The sequence below is a fragment of the Mycteria americana genome, chromosome Z, assembly GCF_035582795.1.
Source record: "Mycteria americana isolate JAX WOST 10 ecotype Jacksonville Zoo and Gardens chromosome Z, USCA_MyAme_1.0, whole genome shotgun sequence".
Taxonomy (NCBI): domain Eukaryota; kingdom Metazoa; phylum Chordata; class Aves; order Ciconiiformes; family Ciconiidae; genus Mycteria; species Mycteria americana.
In genome coordinates, this window is record NC_134396.1 from 33,679,026 (window position 1) to 33,704,519 (window position 25,494).

A 25,494-nucleotide genomic window follows, 5' to 3' on the forward strand; every position below is an offset into this window, starting at 1 on the left:
TCTCTTTATGAGAATTTAAGAATTTAAACAATCACAAATTAGTTTACACTTAGGAAAACCATAACTATTGATCTTCTGATTACTGGGAAGGCTCCAAATTTGTTCATAGCTGTGGGAGTATACCGCTGCTTAAGCTATGGCTCAACGCCTGAGCAGTACTAAAAGCTCCTCATTTTCTTGCTGCCTGTATTAAGTAAATTTTCTACTGAACTCTTAAGGATGGCACCAAACTGTAGGACTCTATAATGGAAAATTACTCACTGTAGGGTAGAGGCAAGATATAAAAACAACGGCATTATCCCAGCTCTGCTACAGATTTTCACTCCTGTTCTGCCATAATCATGCAGGACAAAATTGGCTATCACCTGACACTTGGGTAACTCAGATATGATTTTCCTGGGATGAAAAAGGTCTCAGTAAGATTGTGAAGCATGGCATAACACAGGGAAATCTGTCTCCAAGTCTCTGGTCTTCTGGTTCCAGCCCCTACTTAGAGCTTGTAAATTTTTGTGACTGCTTGCCACAAGTGTGTGTACATGTTTAAGGCAGGGAATACACTTCTCTGTACACTAGGTACCTGGCACATTGGGGATGGAGAGAAGAAGGGATTCGCTAAGAGCAGACAACAGTAATAAATACAGGTCATGAACTGCAGGTCAGCTTGGGGATACACGGCTTGGGAGAATGAAGGCCTCTGTTTCCCAAACAGATGCAAGGCAGACAGCACAGACATCTATGTCTGTTTCATCACTTGCCTGAACCTATTCGGATGAGCTGAGATCAACTTAGAGTCCATATCCATTCATTCGTCTGCCTCCCTGCTGACTCCACTAAACAATAATGCCAATTACTGTCAACTCTGTCGTATGGCCTTAAATGAACTCAACTGACTTTGGCTAAACAGCTGCGAGACGGTACTTTCAGTCAAGGAGGTTCATTTGCAGAATGATCTGCCAAGAGTGATTAGATGGAGCAGAACTGTTTTGCTAAAGCTTCCTCGGGATAACAATCGTGTAAAACAGCATACACCAAAGACAAGAAGTCTACAAATGGAAATTACTAAAAAAGTAGGAAATGATGAAAAACAGACCCTTTCACAAAATGCATCAGAGTGCGCTACACCTTAGCTTATCCGTTTCCCATGAGCCTTGCAGCCATGAGCCTTAGAAAACCTTAGCTACATGATAATCAAGCCCCAAAAATACTAGTAAGGAACAAGTTCTCCATATCCTGTTAACAGCAATTAAGAGATCCTTCATCTAACAGGGCACTTACAAAAAACCCTCTCATTTCTTCTCTTGAATGAGGGTGCAGAGATTTCATATATACGTACACATAAATGGACTCAGACATGTACACTATTCTGTTTAATTCTTACCTTAAAAAGTACCAGAAATTCCCAGGTTCTTCATTCTCGCTGGAGATCCCTCTGAAAGACCACTGCAGTAGGGCTTTTCTTAGCTTTCACTCAAAAATGTGAAGATACCACAGAATCACAGACTGGTTAGGGTTGGAAGGGACCTCTGGAAGTCATCTGGTCCAACCCCCCTGCTCAAGCAGGGCCAGCTACGGCCAGTTGCCCAGGACTGTGTCCAGATGGCTTTTGACTCCAAAGATGGAGACTGCACCACCTCCCAGCCACCCTCACAGTGAAAAACTGTTTCCTGATGTCCAGAGGGAACCTCCTGTGTTTCAGTTTGTGTCCATTGTCTCTGGTCTTGTCACTGGGCATCACTAAAAAGAGCTTGGCTCCATCCTCTTTGCACCCTCCCTGCAGATACTTATATTTCTTTACATACGATCCCTCTCAAGCCTTCTTTTCTCCAGGCTGAACAGTCCCAGCTCTTGCAGCCTTTCCTCATAGGAGAGATGCTCCAATCTCTTCATCATCTTCATGACCTTTCATTGGGCTTTCTCCAGTATGTCCATATCTCTCTTGTACTGGGAAGGCCAGAACTGGACCCATCACTCCAGACAGGGTTTCACCAGTGCTGAACAGAGGGGAAGGATCACCTCTCTTGACCTGCTGGCAATAGTCCTCCTAATACAGCCCAGGACACCATTAGCCACAAGGGCACATTGCTGGCTCATGTTCAACTTGGTATCCACCAGGACTCCCAGGTCCTTTTCTGTCAAGCTGCTTTCTAACTAGGCAGCCCCCAGCATACATTCTGGCACAGGGCTGTTCCTCCCCAGGTGCAGAACTTCACACTTCTCCTTGTTGAACTTCATAAGCTTCCCGTCAGCCCATTTCTCCAGCCTGTTGAGGTTCCTCTGGAGGCCAGCATGACCCTCCCATGTGTCAGTCACTCCTATCAGTTTTGTATCATCAGCAGCCTTGCTGAGGGTATACTCTACCCCATCATCCAGATCATTAATGAGGATGTTGAACAGGAACAGAGCCAGTATTGACCCCTAGGGTATACCACTAGTGACTGGCCTCCAACTAGACTTTGTTTCAGTGATCACCACCCTCTGGGCTGGGCCAACCATTCAGCCAGTTTTCAATCCTCATCTCACCTCTGCTCATCCAGCCCACACTTCATCAGGTTCTCGATGAGGATCTCACAGGTACAGAAAGTCAAACAAACAAAAAAATAACCAAACAGAACTTCTAGGTATGTGAAATGTAAATAGATGCTAAAAGTACTGAAGAAGTTTCAAATTAAGACTGGAAGCCCTCTTTCCTTGCTCTTCAGCTTCTCATTGCTTATAATGCTACAGCTTCAGCAGCTAAATTTCCAGTTGGTTCTCCAGCAAGAGAAGCCTAGACTTCGTATTTCTAAACTGACCTCAGCTAAGGTGCCTTTATACACCAAAGAGGCAAAAGAGACAAATTAATTTTTTCCCCCTTGAAAACAGTTTTTAAGTATGCCTTTGGGCATTTCTACTGTCCACCTGCAGCAGACATGCAGTGAGAGAGCAGCCATGCCACTGGACAGCTCTCTTTCTGTACCACCCACACCTTGGCTGCAACTCATGTTGCCTTCCCCATCAGCAACATGAGTTGCCTTGCCTTCCCAGAGCAGCTACACCTCAAAGAATATAATCTTGCAAATATCAATAGTAATAAAACCAATAATAATGATAATAATAATCACTGTTGCCTCAGAAAGATTTTTAAATACAGAACACATCAGTTAAGCTCATTAGTTCTGACCTCCTTTATAAGAGGGGACATGCCCCTTTCTTTAAAGGAAAATAAAACAGATATTCCTATTGCCTTTTTCCTATTGTATTTTCCTCCATTCAGATTTTCTAGATGAAGTCCTTAACACCCAACACTGTATTTATGTATTTGCTTCCCAGTATGTATATGAACTTAAGGAAACCAAGAGATTCTGAACACAGAAAGCATATCAGAGGCAACTCAAAAAATCCACATGCTATCCAAAATTTCCTGGCTGAGATACTATTATACCCAGTCATTGCAATAAAGCTGTGCCATCCAAGACCTGCCAACATCCACAACAGGAAATAAAGAGTCAGGGAAAAGTCAAAGTGTTATCTATAACTCCCCAAGAAATTCAGCATTATTGATTTCCAAAGAAAACACCCCACAAACCAAATTATCATCACTCTGCAAAAAATATAAGGAAGAAAAATTAAAGCAGAACTCATGGGTTTTAACTCCGAAAGGCTCAGGTGTGTCCTCCTGAGGGCAGGCCTACTGACTGTTGAGGGATTTAGCGGTGTGGCCCAATAGCGGCATGGACATAGAAAAGTATCTATTGCCCACTCATCCTTTCCACACTAGTTCTTGGACATATCTTCTCCCTACCCCATGCAATAAAGAATCTGTGTTCCCCCATTATAGCCCCTGGACTTAATGGCTCCCTTCCACCCTGCTATTCTCAAGCTATGCCCAGAAGAACTGATGACCTCAGCAACATAATGGAAAATAATTGGAGCACTTCAGTTTGCCATAGCATAAAAAACATGGAATGTGCTCCCAAAGGACCCTCCAGTGCTCACAAGTCTTGCAGTACCCATGAAGACTTTAACTCAGAAATGACTTTGACTTACAGCTACCTATAAGTATATGAGGCAACCTTGGATTCTCATAGCCAGGCACCAACCTCATCATCTAACCCTGGAGTGAAGAGACAGCCATTAAAGTGATGTTTGCATCCTTTCTGTTCCCAGTTCCCTGTTCCAGGGAGAGTACTCATCCTACCTGCTGACACCAGCCTTCTTCAATGGGCTTCTCAAGTCATGTTCACGATAGTTACTGAAAAGCAAAAAACTATGTTCCAGGCTGGAGGAAACGTGGTTCAGCAAATGTACAACAGGCCTATAAAAGGAGACGCGTTTTCATTGCAAGATCTACAAATGAATCAGGGAGTGGCAGTGGACAATTTAGTTTAGCCAGGATTTCTACTGCAAGTAGAAAGTGCTTTGTGGAGCACTTACAGCTTATTGAATAAAAGTGTTTACATAGTTAACCTAAAGTTTGTTCTTAGATACAATGCATTAAAACATGATCTTTAATGTCACTATCAGAAAACAGGGACATCTTCTGCTTATTTACAGAGCAGGTAGGATTGTCTGGCTTCCTTATTTTCCAGACATGACTTTTTGCCAAAAAAGGACCTGCTCCAAAGCTGAATGCAATAGCATTTCACTAGATACCACTGTCACACAGAAGCCTGCTTCGACCTTTGTTCAACCATGAGTGCTAGACAAGGCAACAGTCTTAAAGTATTGATTGTTATGATGTAACACCAAAAGAAAAAGAGAATCTGAAAGATGGAGAATTACTTCCTTTGATAACTTAGCATCTCACTACGGTTTTGTATACAACAGCTGTAATCTGCCCTTCCATTTCTGTAGCTCTTCCCGTGTTTTTAGTGTGAAATACAGTTTGTGGCCCAGCAAATTCGAAGAAACTCATCAAGTCACAACAAAGCCTCTCTAAGTATTTTAATGGTTCGCTAATGAAAACTTTTAAGACTCTTGTTTCCTAAAAGACTTGGGCTGATATTTCAAATGGAAATCTCATTACCGTGATTCATGGATATTTTCATACTAGGACTTGCAAGGTTTTCAGAACAGAGCAAAGTGTTAGTAACATGCAGCTCATACTTTATCAGAGAATACATCTATTTAAAACAACATTCAAAGTACACCAACACAATTACTCAGACTACTAGAGTTGTCTAATATACTGATCCTGAGCCACGTTTGCCAAAAGAAAATGTGTTGGAGGAACAGCCATACAGTGTAGAAAAAACACTCTGTTAATCAAAGAGCATTAAAAAAGTGTCAGGCACTATATTGTTACATAAAATTGTAGGAATCTTTGCCTTGATTATCGTATGAAGGACTACAGTAATCAGACTTGAATCTTTGGCTGCCTAGAACCACAGGGAAGGACTGGGCAAAAGATGCTTACTCTCTTAAATGAGCGTAATAAAATATGTTCAAATGATATAAAGGCTTCTAAGCAATCAAAGCATTGTATGAAGTTACATGGATGACTATGCTGGCCTTTTATCTGGCATTCTGTAGCATTACTGCTACAAAGTAATATTTAAACAGTAAAAACTGAAAGATTAAAGGAAAATGTATCTTTTTTTTAAAGCATATTTTCTTCAGATGTAACAGTAGAAGGTTTGACCCCATTTGATAAGTTTAATCAGTCAACTAATTACAGCGTTGCCCATACTGCTCTTACACTCGGTGGCTGGGGATGAAAAAGCTCAGAAGGTAATATAATGGAAGAACTACAAAAAAAAGGGAGCACAAGACAACTAGTTGTAACTGGTTTGGCCTTGTTTTTGCAACAAGCTTTCAAAGACTTCCACTTGATGGCATCCTGTATAATAAGACTATTAGGGCATTTTCAGGCTGATTCTGTTACAACTCTGAACAGCCTGTACCATATGCAAGGTGAACAAGTCTTTTTTACTAGTAGAAACGCTTCTGAAATGCCTGTGGTCACCCTTCAGCACAAGTGCAAGCTTATTTTTCCTCACTACAGATCTTGACCCAAATTAGATCTTGACCAAAATTTGTACCGAAAATTGACAGTGCTGAAAATACCTTCCCTTCCCTCCAAAAAAATGAATTGGCAAATTATTGGTTCTCCTCTTCATTTTCAAGTTGATTACATATATACTGTAATAAATGCGATGACCACGAAGTACTGCCTGTCAGCAGTTTTACTGATATAAAAACTCACGCCATGCATGTACGCTGAAATTCCTAAAAAGAAACTTTGGTTCAATTCATTTAAGTCTTTCATTTTTTCAGAAAAATGACAATATTTCTAGCTGTCTTCAGCAAGTGATTTTGCACGTTTGTACTTGTATTTTAGCAAACTTCAACAATATTTGCAAGGTTAGTATCCATCCTGTTTATAACAGAAGCTGAAAACATATTATTTAAGTTCCTATTAATGGAGAAGATAACAGGACAAAGCTAGACTGATTTCCTAATCCTGGGCCCTATCCATCTCCATCGGAGCCAGCCACAGCAGCTGTGATTTCAGGTGGGAAGCCATACCTCACCCTCCAGCACTCGACTGAAGACATGCCCAGATCCCTGCAGCCTTTCAAGCAAACTCTGGGTATAGTCACCTTGCATACATGTGCAACTGCAGTGGTGTGACCGAGGTCTCTCCGTGCAGGCTGTGCAACCAACACGCGCAGTCGCATTATAAATTAAAGGTAGCCCAGGTTATGTCCAAATGAGCTGAAGGCTCATATTGAGTGGCTGCTACACAGATGCACAGCTAGTTTTTCATGTAAACATGCAGCATTTTGAAATGTGAAGCTGCAATATAGTTTTTAGTAAGTGTGGTTTACAGTGCTGTATCAGTGTTAGAGAATCATACAAGTTGCTCCACCTTACTAATTGAGTAACAAACCTTGTTACCTGGAGGGAATCAGTTTTTCTCTGGGGTTTCATGCAAGTTATTTGTTTGACTGGCCTCCATCACCACTCCCAAACACTCTTTTGCCCTCCTACAGTTTTTTAATCTTTTTTCAAATTCTAGTGGTAAATTGTCTATCTTCAGTTGTTTTCATGCAAAACAAAGTCCAACCTATTGTCAGGAGTTGCAGGTATATTCAGTAAATATGAATTTTATAAAAGCTGTCCTCCCTCTCTTGTGGCCAGCCTCCACGGCTCAGTGTAAAATGCACTAAAATAGCTTGTTGACTCTCTAAGCACTGAATCACTAACAGCTGTATGTGAAAATACACTTCTGAGAACGTTACTATCCTGTGGAGGAGAGGAATGCTTTGAAACTCATCTCTCATGCAGTGACTCACCGATAACAATTTAGGGTTTGTTTGTTCTCCTGCTGCAAATGGAAAGCCAAGACTTATCAAAAGTGTCACGCACAGGCAGCTGCTGATGAAGCCCTCCATAAACATAAAGTGCTCTTGGCCATCTTTTTTTGCACAAGACCTGCCCCTGAAGATGAGCAAAAAGTATGATAATAACTGTAATTTGGGCATAGTTCAATAAAAATGCTGTTGCCCAGAAGCCTAGGACAGAAGTTATATGCGGGCAAGCAAAATGCCAGATTTCCTATTGGTGTCAGGAAGACAAGGGAGAGGCTGGAGCAAGGCTGAGTGTTACTCAGACATGGTACTACTAAGCTGCTGGTGACAGACTGAACAAGAAAATAGCAAGACGAAATGAGTTGCTAACACAAGAGTCAAAGTGAAGTGTACAGGAGAAATGGCACCAGAGGTGAAGGAGAAATAAGAACACCAGAGTCTAAGTGTACCAGAAGTATGTGAGTCAGCTTTTTTTTTTTTTTCCCCCTTGGGAGTGACTAGGAAGGACCGTTATCACTCCAAATGCAATTATTTTGGCCAGGAAGACAACCATTTTAATGGTCAGGTCAAGACAAAAGGGACCGTGTGCCAGTTCTAATGGCTTCTCTGCACCATCAAATGGCATTCGGAGCAGAGATGCCCAGGGTCCAGGTTTGGGAGACCCAAACCAATAAGGTCCCATGGCAGGGTGGGTTTATCAGCTGAAAACCTTGCCAGCAATCAAGCATTGCGGTATGCCAGCCTGGTTCTGCTGCAGCTGATGCAAGTCTCCCTGAATTACCCTCTACTTTGCTCCCAATTATACAATTATAGCAAACATGTGAAACCCCTTGTCTCATCTCAGGGTTGTACAAAGCCAGCAATGTTACACCTTTTTTACATTTTCAAATTGCTTACTTTGCTACTTACAGGAAAGTAGTGCAGGTAGATGGAAAGAAAACTGAGACTACAGACATGCCAATATATCTTCCAGGACATTTGTAACTGAGCACGACACAGCACACATCAGATATGAACTGCACTTGCTGTGCAACAAAATCTAGGATGATCAGTGATTACCTGTTTCATTACTCTGCATATGACAACCAAATGATGTGGCATTCAAGATGAGAGAGCTTAGGTCAAAACAGGTCAGTTTTAAGTCATATGGCACAGCTGTAAATACAAGCTATTTAAATGGTATGCAGGCCATGTTTAGATTTGAGATTCCTTATGCTGCTGCTCTCATGCCTGATTTATCCGATGGCCTGGGATGGCTGTCCTGTCTCTTGAAATTATTTTCCATCTTAAAACCATTTTAAAGTGTAGCTATATGATAAGTATGTCCCAAAAGACAAACTTCAGTTTCCTGACACTGTTGTTAGTGATCTTGCTTGCTTACCTGCTTACCATAAGCCGTTACCTGATGGATGCCCATTTTGAGTACATCACAGAAACAGAGTCTTGGACTAATGCAGCAAAAAGTAGGCATGTTTTAAGCAGAAGAAAATCAGGCTACTTTTATATACATTGTTATTTATTACATCACTCTTCTGAATGAAATTATTTCTTTTTAAGGATGAGTCTCCTTTGGAATACTGCAGAAAGAGAAAACATTATCAAAAAACTCTGAAATGCATGCTATTAAAATATATCCTTAGAAACATGAAATTTGAAGTAATACACACTTCCAGAATTTTAGAAGGAAAGCAACACATACAAACATATGCATTTAAAGCTGCCACTGATCCTATGAGAGCCAGATGCATATGGCTGTATCAATTACAGCTTTAGCAGTTCAGTGCCACATAGCTCATTATAGAAGACTGACATGGAAAGTTGCTTGACAGCACTCCACAGAAGATCAAAGGTGATAAGGAGGCAACTGTACAAAACCTGTTGCCACTACCACTAAAATAGCTCCAAGTCCAGTGCAATTGGCAGTGCATGGGCACATTGAACAATGATCACTTGCTTTTTGGAGCACGTTGCTAATATAAACAACCTCTCTTTCCTACAGCTTGCAGTGGTAATAGACAAATTTCTTATCTAATGCTTAAATCCAGGCAAGCAGATGCAGCACAGCAAACTCCTTTAGTGCAAATTTGAGCTGGCAGCCCAAATGCACATAATTTGTAGCCCTTTTAAACTGGTCTCTGTTAAAATGAAGGGAGATTGAGAGCAAAACATACCCGTAGACACAGGCACACAAAATGCCGTTACAGATATTCTTGGCAAAAATGTAAACATTGTCCAGAGTCACAGAAAAGATGTGCCATAGTTATTGTGTCTCATGCAATTTATTTATAATAATGCTATGAGCAGGATGTTCTTACAGTCAGGTTACGGCTGGCTCCGTGCTGGACAGGGCTGGGAGGAAAGCAAAAAATGCCAAAACCCAACCCTGCAGAATGGCTGCAATTGATGTAAGGCTGTGTTTCCTTCTGCTGTTTCAAATGGGTCTACATGGCTTTATTACTCTGCTCAGGATTATGCCTATTACATACAGCATCTTCCTTTATTTTAAAGTTTGTTTTACACTTACAAAGCACGTGTCCTCTGAAATAAATGCGCGGTTTGGTTAAACAAAATCTCAAGATTATTTGATGAAATCCTATCATACAAAGTTTGACAGTATGTATTAGAATTAACCACATCTTTCCCTTGCAACACATGTACTGCTGACACAGAAGTAAATTCCTGTGGAAACCAGCCACTATGCACCTGCAAAGCTTTATGCCCCAACATAACTGGGCATGAACTCATGCTAGATGTACCTGTGGGTGTTAGTGGTAAGCAACATGGTATTTGAGCTCCTCAACTGTCTCTAAATACCACGGTAGTGATGAATATAGATCTGCTTTCTAAATTTCTCATCCATTAGTTGGGTCCAAGTAGTTTGATCTTTGTCTTATATTCTGTACCTGGATTTTTTAAAATAAATTATCTGTTCAGAGGCATTATGAATGCAAGAATTTTTATGGGAGCATGCCTCCATCTCTGAAGTTAAAATGGACCATTGACACCTTGGTTTATGTGTACTAGCAAATCACTGAAAGCTTGCAGATCTTATCACTGGTCCATTGATCACACACAAACTCGTCTGTTGCTCATCAGATTTCAGAACCAGGATTACGTGATGATGCCCTTTTCCTGAGCAACAACATTACTGTGTTTCTTGTGTAGCTGGTATCCTACAAACACCCACTTCATGAAGCACATCACGTTCACATGGGATTTCACAGCTTACACTGAAAACAGAACTATCACATTAGGAAACATGCTGCCTCAAGCATGATGCTATATTCACCCAGCATGGCCTATGACCTCAGCTGGGTGTGCTTCTCAGGCATAGGTAAGCTTGTAAGAAATTTATGTCCTCAGCTGTTTCTATATTTTGTATTTTTCTTTGCACAGTTATTGTCTGCTAAAAATCATTGCAATTCTAAAATGCAAACACCGAGTTAGCAGATGATTGACTCAAAAAGCTGACAGTTAAAAAGAGCACCTTGATGTTTATACTTGAAAGTCCTATTCCTGAATTCAGAGCCATGTGAGAGAGCTCGAGGCTTACAGAGAGTTTCAGTGAAGCAGAAGTTTATGGGAGCACAGGTCCACTAGACAGATATTACAGTAAAACGCCTGATTTGTTTCTTGTGTAGCTGGTATCCTACAAACATCCACTTTGTTAAGGCCTGATCTGCCAGTCTTGAGTAAAGCAGCGAAGAGTGAAACAGCTATCTGTTTTGGCATTGCCTATTTTTTTTTAATTTTCCTTTTGCACTTGACTAAAATGGGCCCTAAAATGCCTGCCAATTACAGGTATCAAAACTTTAGCAAAAAAAAAAATCAAAATCTTTTCAATTATAAAAATTCTAAAATTAAACACAAAAAAATCTCTTATCCCAGAACTCCCAGAATACTCAAGAGAAGCCAGAGACATTTGAAAAAGCAGTTGAACCTTAGAAATGTACTGGTTTAACTGGGAATGCATAGCTGTAAACAAAAGCAAGGTTTAGCCTCACACTTCCTTTCTGTGCCTGGCCCTTCAGAAGATATTGGCTTCCTTGGCAACCGAGCAAAAAACTTTCAAGTATGCAGTGGAAATTTCTGGGCAGGATTTTAGTTATATTTACATCATCTTGACAGTTTGGCACAAGACCACACTATTGAGAGATTCGTAAGATGAAAGAACTTGCATTGCAAGTCAGATAATCCCTGTAAGAGATTTGCTGTATATAACTCTATATTACAAATAATGTTTTGAAATAATAAAACCATTTTGAAGCAACACAAAGAGAAGTGGAACAATTCAAAACTAGACTGCCGCTCCCATCCTTAACTTCCTCTGTTGTCCCAGTAAATTACCACATGTACATACACTGACCTGCAAATACCAGGGCCCCGCGCTGCCAAAAGGAACATGGTTTTACTAGATAAAAGAGCAAAAGAGCATCTAAGGAAGACTGGTTTTGCACACCTGCTACATAGATTTGGATGAACTGTTTTCAACTAGATTTAGTTACGATTCTATGAATGTGTTTCTGAAGAGGCTAATACCTTGTGTGCCAAATGTTTGCACAGAACGACTTACTATGATTAAATTACAGGCTGCAGAAAAAGGGTTTATAATGGAAATGCTGACAGAACTATGCCTATTAAGAGAGCTGGTATACCACATATCCTCCCAGAGTATAACAGTTCAGTTATATATCTGTGAAAAACAAGATCTACAATGACAGAAGCTGTGTAAGGCACTGGTACGCTTATGGTCACATAGAAAAATCAAACGGCAACCAAAACAGTGTTCTGTGGGCCAAAAAAAGTAGGCTGCTGCTGATCCCAATCTCTGATCAAATTTCCCTGTTTCTTGAAGCACCGTAGCATGGATGTGCACAACATGATGCACGTCCATTTCGGCAGGTATTACTCCCAGCACCTCACAGTCCCTTGGAGCTGAATCAGTGCCACTACCATGTGGCTCCCTGTTAATCACAAGGAGGAAGTGCTGCGTCCAAGACAGGCAGCTTAAGAGGGCATGATGTTAAGAGACATAGCTGGGAAAGCAGAGCTGGTTACTAAATTTCCGCTACTATGTTCACAAATATAGGAAAATCTATATATATTTAAATAAAAAAAAGATGAGAAGAAGCAATTATTTTAATCATTACATCCTCACAGCCTTTTCTAAGTTAGCACTCTTCATACGTTCTCAAACCCTAATAATTAATCTAAAAATTAACAAGGTGACTTACTTTGCATATGTGAGAAACTGGGTACAAATCAGGAAAAAAAAAAAAACAACCAACCCCCCCCCCCAAAAAAAGCTTAATTATCAGCTGAGTAACAAGTGGAACAAAACTGGACCAGCCAGTTTTGAATGGAGCACTGATGAGGGGTAATAAGGTGTGTCTATCTCTTTGTACCTGTACTCACCTCTTCATTGTTCTTGGCACCTGCTTTAGAACTTAAAAACTTTGAAAGCACATAGTCCCTTTTACTGTGTGAGCACAACTCTCACTTTACAAGTGACATTGTGGCCAAAACATAACCCAAACGAAATTATTTTATTCCCCAGTTATAACCATGTTGTATTTATTTTTGTTTAGTCTTTGGTTTGTTCGTATTGATTCTGTCAAAAATGGGAGCCTACGCTATAAACTTATCAAGAGTTACAGTTGCATGGACACTGTGTACAGTGGCTGGATTTTGTTCCCTCTTTCAGCGGCAGTCGTAAAGTCTAGTACAACTTACTGAAGGACTAGTGCTTATCTTTTTCCTATCGAAGTGCAGGTACCCTAAAATGGAGAAAAGTCTTCATTGAACATGTTGTAAAGATAATCCTCACAAAGATTGTCTCCTGCCCTGAAAATGCACCCACTTCTAGAGGAGAAGCCAAAATATATTTGGAAAAAGCAGTAACACAGCCTCATAGGAATTTGACAGATGTGTTTTTTCTAGGACCTACATCAGATTTGACAAAAGACACCTTTTCCCAACAGAATGTGAAAGAAATGGGAAGGGGGTTTCTGAGGCGGACTGCAGAAACCTGCGGAGAGAGGGGTGCCCGGGGGGAGCGGACGCCTCCCGCCCGCGCCTGCCGACCGGCTCTCCGGGGACTGACACCCGCAGACCGGCACTGCGCACCGGAGGGATCCGACGGCGGCTGCTTCCCCGGCGAAGCCGCGCAGCGCGGCGCCGTCGGCACCCCGGGATGCCGCCCCGCGGAGCGCTGCGCCCCGCCACCGCGGCCGCGGGCTGCGGCAGCGCCCGGCGCGGGGGCGGCAGCGGCCGGCGCGGGGGCGGCAGCGCCCGGCGGGAGCAGCAGCGCCCGGGGGTGGGCCGTACGCCCGGGGGTGGGCTGCACGCCCGGGGGGAGCCGTACCCCCGGCGGGCAGCAGCGCTCTTACCTTCCCCGTGCAGCGCCCAGGGCAGATGCGCGTAGTCCCACTCGTAGCCGCAGGCGCTGTCCTCAAAGGCGCACGACCCGGGGGAGAGCAAGGCGGCCCCGGCGAGCCGCAGAGCTGCAAGGACAAAGCGAGCCCCGGTCACGGCCCGGCCGGCCCCGCGGCCGACCCCGGAGCGGCGCCCACCCCGCGCCCCGGGCGGGCGGGGGGCGTCGCTCGGCGTCCCCCGCCGCCGCTTACCGTGCGCGGCGAGGAGGCAGAGCCGCAGCATCTTCCTCGCCGGGGGAGCCGGGGCTGGCGGCGGCGGGGCGGGCTGGCGCGGCGGCCGGGAGCGCGGGGGCGCGGCCGCGCCGAGCCGAGCCGAGCCTGGGGCTGCAGCGGCGGCGGCGGGGCTGAGCGCGGCCCCTGGGCACCCCGGCGGGGCGCAGGGAGGCGAGCCGAGGCCGCGGGAGGGCAGGGGAGGGGCGGGGAGGGGCCGTGGGCGCCCCGGGTGGGCGGCCCCTCCCACGCCCGACTCGGAGCGGGGTCGGGCTCGGCCGGTCGCCCAAGGCCGGGGCGGCTGGGGCTGGAGCGTCCTTGAGGATGGGGGTGCCGCCGCCTCTCCGGGCAACCTGCTGAAGTGCGTCACCCCCCTCACCGTAAAAATGTGCTTTCTTATGTTTAAGTGGATTTTCCTGTGTTTCAGCCCACTGCCTTGCTCCTGTCACTGGGTACCACTAGAAGCGCCTGGCTCCGAGGTACTCCCCCCGTCAGGTATTTGTACATGTTGGTAAGATGCCCGCTCACACCCACCTGCAGAGGACAAAGCGGCTCCCACCCCACCGCGGCTCCTGTGCCACCACACCCTGCCCTGCTGTCCTGCTGCGCCACAAAACCTGCCATACCAGGGGGCTATGGTAGGGTACCCTTACTCATTTAGGTAAGAAATGTGCAGGAGCTGCTAAGGTGCTCCAAGAGCTGCAGTTCATAGGATTACAGGATAAGTCAGTAAGGAAGGGACTGCAGGAGGTCTCCGCTCCAAACCCTGCCCAAAGCACAGCCAGCTCTGAGCTCAGACCAGGCTGCTCAAGGCCTTATCCGTTTGGGGATTGATAACTTCCAAGGCTGGAGACAGTACAACCTGTCTGGGCCCCAGCTCCACTGCTGGGCTGTCGTCGTGAGTAAAAAGTTTCTTCCTTATGAACAGTCTGAATTTCACAAGCTGAAACAGGGGAGACCTCTCACCATGCACCACTGTGAGGAGCCCAACTGCATCTTCTTCATCCCCCCTGTCGCTGCCGGGGATGCTGCTGGGTGCCCCCAAAGCTGTCGTTCCACCTGGGTGAATCAGCCTTGGTCCTGCAGCCTCTCCTCGCAGGGCAAGGGTTCCAGCCCCACCATCTTGGTGGCCTCACCTCTGTGTTGTTCTTGTACTGGACCCAAACTGGAGGCAGTACCCAGGCGGGGTCTGACAAGCACCAAGCACAGTGGACAGTCCCTGCCCTCCCCTGGCTCTCGGGCCATGTCCTGCTCACACCGCCCCAGGCACCGCTGGCCCTTGTTGCTGCCCGGGCACACGGGTGGCACCAGCTCAGCTCGCTGCCCACCAGCACCCACGCCGTCCCCCAGACCTGCCCCCCAGCACCGCCAGCCCCAGTCTGCATCTCTGCAGGGCTCTGCCTTCCAACTGCTGGGCTCAACATTTGCTCTTGTTGAATTCCCTGGGTTCCTTGTCAGCCCCTTTTCAGGTCCACTTCAATGGCAGTCCTGCCTACAGCATATCCACTGGTCCCCTCGTCTGGTGTCGGCTGAAAACTTGGCACGCTTGCCCTCTCTTCCCTCCTCCGGGACAGATCTGGCACCTAAGCCCATGTAACACAGACTAAAGCCCCTATTCTCCCTGCTCAATGGTTTTGCACTCGTCTTGCTTGCTTCAGCAGTTGTTGTGCAACACAGTTCCCCATTGAAATGTCTGGGAAAACTTGGCTGACCAGAGGATTCCTCTGTCTATCCCAAGGTAAATTCACTTCAGCCATGCTTTTGGGTCATCACCTAAACTAATCATGTACAGTGAGAAACTTGAACAATTGACTTCCTAAAAACATCCTTCAAAATTACAGAAGTCACCAAGAGGACGTAGGATGCCAGAACCTTTTTGTTGGACTACTTCAATACCACTTTCTACCAATCCATGGGCTCCAGGGAAACAGAAATGAGCATCAATCCATAGAGACCTACATTTCAACAAAAACTGCTTTAACTCATGCCAACTACTCTTCTTAGTTATGACATGTAGTCATATTTCTTCATTTTCTCACAGTCTGTATTAAAATTTGCTACTCATGGAAATTGGTTTTCCAAGTACAATCACTGGCTTCGATATTAGGTCATTTGGTAAGGCTATGTCAGGGAATTACTAGGAATAGTGCAGAACAGCTACATAAGGTTTTTCTCCAGCCATTGTGAACAAATGTGTGGTTCATACATTTCCTCAAATTGAGGAACAAATGTGCCTCCACAGGGTGTTTCAGTTATTTGGCCTTTATTTTTCATAATGTTCGCAAATGTTGGCATGCATCAAAAGTCTCAACAGGTTTCTAGCAAAGTCACTTGAAGTCAGTCAAAGATCTCTAACACTCACTGAGTTTTTATATTCCTAAGTAACTGTCATGTAACTTCATAATATACTTAACCATATACTTACCATTCCTGAATCCCATGTAGCATCTAGAACTTTCCCCCTTAAACTGATGTAGGCACTGCATCTAGTCAACTGTGCTAACAGCCCTGGTGACATCTTGGATAATTGCTCCAGCCTTCACCCAGTTCACATTTTGTCCATGAAGATTTCTGGCTGACAGACTTTATTGTGTTTTGGCAGGGGGGATTATAGTATCAGCCATGATAGTATTAGCCATGTATATAATCTACCTCTTTAAAGATCACTCCAAAATGTGTTTGATTTGAAAAGCATTGGTTTTGTACATAGAAGAACAGATTCTGTATTCTCATGGTGAGGACATGCTTGCTGGCTTTGCGGAACAACAGTGAATGGTTTATGCAAAGTCTTGTAACCAGCATAGAGTTATAAACACCTTTTTATTTTGGTGTTCCTTGTGCATAAACAACAGGTCCTTAATTTTGGCCGCTCCGTTGTAGGAGGAGTAGAGTAGCACCTACCTTGGAGATAGCCACTGACAATTTAATTTTGAGTTTGCGGGATATTAGAGTGATTCCTTCAGCTTCCCCAAAAATATAATAATATTTGCATCCCTCATCATGGGTTTGCACAGTGACATTCTCGGGTTTCTTGCTTGGATAGCTAGATTAGACAAAACTTGCTGCATAGTTCACCTTCCAAAAATGCCTTGTCCTCTTTCCTTTCCCAGCAGGGCTAGTATACTGGCAGTGCCCTGAACTCTGCTCTGTCATTCACCTGTACTCTTCACTGTATTCACAATACTTGTGTAATACAGAATTTACAGCTGTTTGCTTAGCTTTTGCCTCAGAGCCAAAAATCAATCTAAACTTTCTAAACCTTCAATCATACTCCTCTACCAGCATCCCAGATCAAAACAGCATGTACGCAGACCTTAGCACCCACAATAAAATCAAAAAGTTACTATATTTTGCAGTGAATCACTTCCCACACGCAGCCCATGGAACTGGTGTGTCCAGAAACAGTTTCTGAATGTCCACAAACATATCTTCTGCTTTTGCTAAGGACACCTGCCAGGCCTCTCTGGGTACATCAGGCAAAGAAAATAGGTGGCAAAAATATCTGGCACAGGCTCCTTCCAGAATGTTTCTTCCTGGGTAGTGGAAAAACTTCTCCCTTTTAGAAATTCACTCAATTCATACGGGTTTTCAGTAAAACTAGTGGTCTTAACCAGCACAGGTAACCCCATTTGGGTTTTTTTTTTCAGTTTGACCTGTGATTTCCAGAACAAAGAGCCTGCCAGCCTGTCTTCCAGTTTCTGCTCCAGTGAAAGTGGAAGAGTATAAGTGTCCCAGAAGAGAAGGCATCCCTGTACAAAAGTATAAGCATCCCAGAAGAGAGGGTTCCCTCATCTCTGCTCTGAACTCTGTCAAAAGCGGCATTATCTTCTTGAAAAAGTTCTCAAAATCTTCCTCTACTGCCAGGGTGCCCTACTCCATCTCCTCCTTCAAGGAATGTGCTGTCCTGATGAGATCCAGAATGTGGCTCAATTTTAGCTCAATTTATGCCCTGCTTTTACTACAAGTTTTGTATTTTCAGCTTTGTTTTTATACAACACAGATTCCTTGGGTAGTTTCTTGCAGAGTGGTCTGCATCAGACTCCAGTCATGAGCTGGTCTCTTCTCAGGGATTTGACTAATCCCAAAATGCAAAATTGGCTCTTCAGCCACAGGCTGGTCATAAACTCTATGGGTCTTTTATCTTCTTTTGCATTCTCTGTTTAAAAACACAGCATTCCCTTAATCCATTTTTTTACAGTGTGCAGAATATCACAACTTGTTAGAGACATTAAGTGCTTCAGAACCAGCTTCTTCAGAAATAAGGTCAGCTTTCCTTTTTTTGCACGGCTCTTTCTCATGCATGTACAGTTAAGCAGACTTGTCTGTGTTTTCAGGGAGTACCCTGGTCCCATCTCTACTCCTCAGTTTAATTTATTCCTGGTATTCTAGACAAAAGATCCTGGTAGGATGCAAAAACTCCTTGTTGTCCCATGCCTTCAGCCTTCTGTAAATTAGATTGTTTGTCTGCAAAAGGAGTCCAGATAGAGATAGGCCTGAAGCTGCCAGCTTTTGTAGTAAGTTACCTCCTCAAAAGTTGAAATGGAGTCTGTGTAGCATCTTCACTCAACTTTTGCAGCTGTCCCTTTGGCTGCCCTGCCTTCCCATCTCTGTTGCAGTGTCAGCAAATCCCACACAAATACACAAACTTAAAGTCTAGGAGGTGATAGATTAAAAAAAAAAAGGAATTAAATAAAGCACATTACAACTTTTTCCAGATGGCTAGCAAAACTAGATGGGTTTTCATCAGAACCTTCTTCAGAATTGAGTTGGTTGGACTACAGTAAAATGGTTGCTTGCTCAGACATATGGCAAATCCAAACACCAGCTAAAGACTTTTTCTCCTTTTGACAGAAGCATCATGTTGCTTCAGCCTTTTTAGATTTTTGCTCTCTGGTATGGCTGCCAGTTGCATAATGATTGTGTTTCACTTGAGATGACCAAAGCAGACTCCTGTTGCTAAAGAAGAAACAAACAAAACCTGACACACTGCATGCCCTTATGTTTCGTTATAGTGCAGTGACAGATTCAACATAACTCTTTCAGTGACGTACACAGAAACTCCAGACTTGACGTAAGAGAATCAAAAGGAAATACTTTGCTTTCTCCTGAAACTGTTTTGGTTCTTTATTCTTCCTTTGTTCCAGTACTGTTGCTGCAAGTTGCCTTTAATACTAACTGGTCAGTTAGGACTAAATGTATCTTCTTCTCTCAGTCATACCGACTCCAAGTGCTATGGAGAAGATCAGTTCCCTAGCTTTGACCATCACACACCTCTCTTCCCATCCCTTCGTTTGGTCCCCTCTCCTATCCTGTTACACATAAGCTGCTCGCTTTCACTTTCAAAGACTTTCACGACCTCCAACTCCCTGACTGGCTTTTCCTCAGCACTGACATCAGCTTCTACCCCCTTTGATCCTCTCACATATAAGAAGCTCTCCATAATCATCCACATGGTTTATTCCTTGTTCTGCTTCAGGTTCCTTCTTAAAAGGGGGTTTCTTTGTGTTTCTTTTTTCCTGTGAGACCTGTAAAAGATTGACAACAACATGGAAACTGGTGTGCTGTGTCCAAGTCATGCAGGATTGTTTCATTATATTTACTGTCTGGCTGGCTCTTTTTATCCACTGCCCCTTTTCTTAGGCAGAAAACTTTTGGGAGAGGAAAGGATTACTTTTATTTCTGTTTTTGTACAGGGCCCAGTTTAATAGAGGTACTTTGGTTCCTAATTGCTATGGTAACACAAACAATAAGAAACAACAAAGAAATCAGGATCACTTCATCTGTTACATTGCAAATACTGAAACTCTGCATTATTTGTCTACCCAGGCTGTGGACACAGCACACTTGCCAGATCTGACTTGTGGCATACAATAACTTTTGAAATACAGACTTTCATTTTAATAGCATTCTGTTGCCTCCTCAGTAAAAAGACTTTACCTAGGATTTATCTAGTCAAAGCCATACACACTTATGATTTAGGTTTCTCTCCCGCTCCAAACTCTCATAGCTAAAATCCTCAGAGACTTGAATGATCTCATTTCAGGACATATCTGCTGTGAAGCATTTTTGACAGCTGGCTGACTAATATCTCTACTTAATCTTTTAGAATAAATAGATTTATTCCTGTTTCAAAGAGCAACAAACTCCTAGCAGGTCTTTTAGCCAAACTTTCTGAAGCCAGATGTGCACACCTGACATTAATTAATTTCAATATCAAGGCAGCTGATTAGTCCCATTAGCTAATGGGACTGCTGATAAATGATGGAGATTGGTTGGCAGGCTCCCCTGCCAGCTCCCTCAGTACTCTCGGGTGGATCCCGTCCAGCCCCATAGACTTGTGAGTGTCCAGGTGGCATAGCAGGTCATTAACTGCTTCCTCCTCAATTATGGGGATGAAGAGTTTGTGGAGAGATTTGAGAAAATATTTAAAATAATAAGACCAATGGTTAGGGCAGATGCTTTTTGAAGCGTAATTTAGATTTACAGATTAATTTAGAGGAATTGGAGGAGGATGATACAGAATTTCTGAAAGCCTAGGTAAGCTAAATTGTGACAGACGAAACAAAATGAGTCAAAATCCAGGCAAGGGTCTTGAGACAGTAAATAGTGAAATGATATAAAAATTCCTGAAACCAATGTAAAATCTCAGAGCGGCCCACTAGACTCTCTTCCAAGAAATGTGTAGAAGAGGACAGAACATTTTCCTTAATAATGAACTTGTAAAAGCAGTTTGCACCTTATTAGCTCACATTTCCCGAAATCCCACCCTGTCCTTTCCTGCTGCTAAATTAATTAGGTTGTCCTCTTCATGTCAGGGAGTAACATAATCACACATATGTTAACCAGCCTACCTCACAAGTGGAAAAAAATGTCAGAAGTGTCATTAATCATTATATACGAGTTTTTGAGGAGTACAAAAGCCTTCTACAAATGGCAGAGTTTAATTCCATAGGCACTTCCCCAGTTCGTTCCTAACCAGTCAGGAAACGGGTAAGCCACATTTCTGCTTGTTGCCTTTTAAGACAGGGAATGCAGAGATCCAGAATAAGGCAGAAGGCCAATTACATCTCTTGTTAAATCCTATTATTAAGTGAGCTTGCTTTAAGGACAAAGTTGATCTAGAGGCCTCAATTTGCCTTACGTTAATTAGACTCCTTTCATATTTCCAGATTAACTGCAACACCAGAGAAGCAGAAGAGCGATGATTAAAGTCTGAGCTTTTCCAAATTCTCTGCACTCATAGCTACAGATACTCTCCTCTCCAGTGTTTGTTTTGAAATCCTGGAAAATACACTTCGTAAAAAGATCTCATTGCGTGCCCAAGCACATCCAAACTTTCCACTTGTTCTCAGACATTGGACACGGGTACGGTTCTCAGTTGGAAAAGGACAGGAGGGCTGGACAAGGACATGAGGTCTTGTAGCACAGTTCACTGTTCATATTTCAGTCTCCTCATATACATGTGTTAATGTTATTATTTTATGCCTTATATGCTTTAATGGTACTATAATCGCGCATGGCTCTTTACAATCTAATTAGGCAGAAATCCTGGCATCTGTTTTATTTTATATGTACCTTCAATATGAGAAGCACCAATAATTTGAGCTGAGGTCATCTAATCGATTAACTTTGTGTTGGTGTATCTGTAGTTCTTATGTCTTTTTCCCATTGTCTCCAGCGCTTCACAATACCAACTGATTCTGATCTTGCTCCATGAGCCAGTTTCTGCAGCTGCTGTCTTCTCCATTCTCTGGAATTATATCCTGCCATAGGAATACTTCCATTGGCTTTCACTGGGCTTCTCATAGAGTAAGGTACAAGTCCACATAGGAGTCTAGGAGTCAGCAAGAGTCAGTCTTTCTGAGGGCATGACTACATTACATCACAGAGTGATATTAACAGAGCGAGGTAGTCATATTCTGTTCAGTTTTGATGTCTGGCTTTATTACAGCCCTTGTATGCAATGCATCTGTTGATCCCAGGGACTTTCTCCTAGTTAGACCCTATGGGCTGAACTCTGTTACAAATCAAGCAGAAAATTCTTGAAGTTTTGCTTCTCTATGAAGGTACTACATTACAAAATGCAGTGAAGTGAATGAGGACTCCCCTTTTGTGTTGCTAACCAAGAGGTGACACGTAATGGTGAGAGCGAGTAAATGGAGTATACATACTCATTTCTTTTTCTCAAAAATTTCTGAGGAATTTGATTCCTAAGAGAAAAACAAAAAGAGGCTGGGTAGAAGGTACTAGCGGTCAGTGACTGTGCTGGCCATTTCTGCTACCATATGGGTTATGTGCCATTTTGGGGGGCAAGAGAAGAAATGCACCCATGGGATGAGCAGGAAAAGGTTCCGACAGTTTTATTTTATTTTTCTGATTTCTATCACATTGCACTGTTAGCAGCAAACTGCAACTGCCAGCTGAAGCAGTGGGGAAATGTCCTACCACTGCCACCTATGGCATAAAGCCACATGTGCACATCAGCATAGCAGGTACATCTGTGTGCTTTTTAGGATGGCTCAGAGAGGAAATTTTTTCCCATTCTGTTGAACTGGTTCTGTATAACATTTTGGAAGGCTCTGCTCTGAACAGCTTGGTAGGGTTTAGTACTAACGAAGTGCATGTGTTTAGCACGTTGTCCCCACATATTGTGTCTTGATTCAGTATATTTACTCTTCCGTGCACTGAAGTTGCTTCTGGTGATTGATACCCCGAAAACCTCACGTGGAGGCCATGGAGCTCTCCAGTACTTCTGGTTTGCTGAGAGTTGGTGATGGATCTTAAGAGGCACCTGAGTTTATTAATGGAAAGTGCAGTCAGTCCAGTGCTGATTCACCTGCTGGAACTCAGCAAAGGGAACTGTGCTGTGGCTGAGCTTGGCGAGATTGGCTCGTATGGAGGGGGGTCATCCAGAGTCATGACAACAGACGGGAGGGGGTTAATCTGTTTTATATGTCGAGTCAGCATCTGCTGTATATATGTAAAGTCAGTGCTGCTGTACTTCCAGATAAAAATTTAGTTAGTGGTTGAACTGAGCAATCTTTAATTTTTTTTTAACTATTCTGCAACATGCAGGCTGCTAATAGTAGCAAAAAGACCAGGAGGCCAATCTCAGAAAAGGTAAAGCTGGGCATGAAGTCACAGCTTGGTAAAGCTGACTCTTTCTTTGTAAGTGACAACAAAAAGACTCCAAGATCTCTCTCTTACATTAGAAGTATCGGCCTACTTTTTATTATATAGTAAGTTTTTCAGACCTTATTTAATTCCCTGCAAAGGAAAGCCACCTGCTTGAAAGAAGTGGGCTCTTGCTGCGGGTCACCATGATTTCATGAAGAGGAGTAAAAGAAACAGTCAAGAATGACACCTGCATGTGAAGTTACTAAACAAGTTAAATCCCAGTGATTTGTTTCTTTGTAAAAACTCTGCTGGCACCAGCAAACTGCAACTTCCTCTTTGGAAAAAAACACTCAGGTGCCAGGGAAACAGCCAGCATAAAAAGCTCAGTTTTACAGCTAATTAATGTTTTATAAGAGCTATCAGGTCTCACTTCCATGTTTTTTTTCAAACCAGACAGTTAGCAGATGATTGGACAGTAAAGTATCTAAATGTTGGCTACAAGCCTGGCTAACGGCCTGCTAGCCAGGTGGTGGCCTCTGAAGGCCATTGGATATTGCTTTCAGCTCCCGATTCTGTGCTTTTCAGTCAACAGAGAGAGTGCCAGCCACTGTGATTTCACAGCTGGTATAAATGATCAAGTGGAGGGGTCTGAAGAGGACACCCATGCTTGACCCATGCCAGAGAATGCAGCTCTACAAGAGTCCCTTTGCTATCCTCATGCCATGGGCTGGTCACCCACTTGCGGAGAAAAGGAAGCCAGTAGGTAGCAGCCACAGCAGCACCATCCCTTGCAGAGCTGGGGAGCGCGAGCGCAAAGAGAGACGGGCAACCTCACGGTCATGGCAACTGCAGGTAATCCTGCTAAAAAGTAGCCTTCCCACACGCATGCATGTAAAGGAGTTTCCTTGCATAAACCCAAACTACATCACCTGTGCTTCACCAGCAAGAGACAGAAGCCATCACAAGAGAAGACCTGGCTTCACAAGGCAAAGCGGAGGCCTTCGGTGGTGGAACTTCCCAGATGCTCTGCTAAAGATCAGTAGTTATGAAATGAACTTGGAGAGAAGAAGAAGGAAATATTAATATTCCATATTTTGGTCTTTTGGGCTCAGTATTCAAAGAGGTTTTGGTTCCTGGACAAAACAACAGAATTACTTTACGGTTCAGATATTTTAGTGAATATTTCAGCTGCTCAGGTGAGAGCAATAATAAATGCTTCAATTAAAGATGTCCTATAAGCGCCCAGTTACTGAAAGTTAGTTATATCTAGGCTCAACAAACAAGCCTTGCTGCTGTACATGAAGACATGAGTTCAAATGTATACAAATTTAGAATAGGGGCTACTTGCAAAAATATACTCCAAATTTCAACACAAATACCTTTTTCATTTAAAGTGGGATTTAAAGTGCACTGAAACAAGACATGCTGGAGCAGGCATTTATATAATGATTGACAGTGTAACTGTAACTAGTAAATGGCAAATTTTTGCAATGAAGACAAAATTCCAGCAAACTCCTGCTCAGCCCAAAGCTAGGATGAGGATTTGGCTTAGGATGGGGGTTTGGGATAATGATGGTTTCATCATCCATTTCCAGCTGGGTGGGTTTGATATCCACAATAGTGAAGCACAGCACTAGGGTTAGAGTTCAGGAAGCAAGGATCCTCAGGGTTGGAGTAACATTGAAATCCTGCTCTACCTAGAGAGCTAGATGAAGGTGGGCTCAGGATGGAGTGGTAGGTTGTCATACTTTTTGAACTGGGGAGGTTTATCATCCACTCTGCAGAAGGATAGGGTTAGGGTTGGGTTTAGGGCTAGGGAAATCATAAGACCTTGGAGCTGAAATGCCAGCAACATCCTGCTCAGCCCAGAGACCTGGGATGGCAGCTAGGTTCAGGACAGGGCTGTAGCTCAGTGCGCATCTGGAATCAGGAGCTGGTCTCATCTCCTGCAAGGAAAACTGACTTGTAATGGTAGGGGCTAGGTTAGTTAGCTGAGCACCATAGTATGATCCTTGGAGCAATGTGTAATTGACAAAAGTAAACTGTTCTTTCCAATATAGGCTACCTGGATTCTGCTATACATTTTAGCTCTGAAAATAGAAAAGTATTCATTTGTTTAAACGATATTCAAATGCCATTATTGTCTTTGGACATTGCAGAATGAATCGGGTAAGAGAAAATTTTGTAAAAAATTTTGTAACAATCCAGAAAGAACAAAACACTGTGGACAATATTCTCTGCTAATTTGTACCAGATGCTACACTACAGGTGTAAGAGTAAACATAATTAGGGCTATTAACAGCAAAATAACGTAATCGATCATTTATAAATAACTAACTCTTACTTGTGGGCATGAACAAATCAAAAAGCCATTGACAATTGCAGAAAACCTTTTCTGTGGACGATGTCCCTTTTCCTTATTGGTTAATATAACAATTTAT

At 43.3% G+C, this 25,494-nt stretch overlaps 1 protein-coding gene across 1 annotated transcript in view; it reads right to left on the bottom strand.

Annotated features, from left to right (window-relative positions):
* Positions 1–14,032, bottom strand: part of MAMDC2 (MAM domain containing 2) — a 63,399-nt gene extending 49,367 nt beyond the window's left edge. The window contains exons 1-2 of the mRNA XM_075526995.1: positions 13,919–14,032; positions 13,682–13,795 (exon numbers count right to left, since the gene is read on the bottom strand). Coding sequence (XP_075383110.1) covers positions 13,682–13,795; positions 13,919–13,949 — 145 coding nt within the window. The 5' untranslated portion in view covers positions 13,950–14,032. The remainder of the gene's footprint in view (positions 1–13,681; positions 13,796–13,918) is intronic.
* Positions 14,033–25,494: the final 11,462 nt, after the last annotated feature.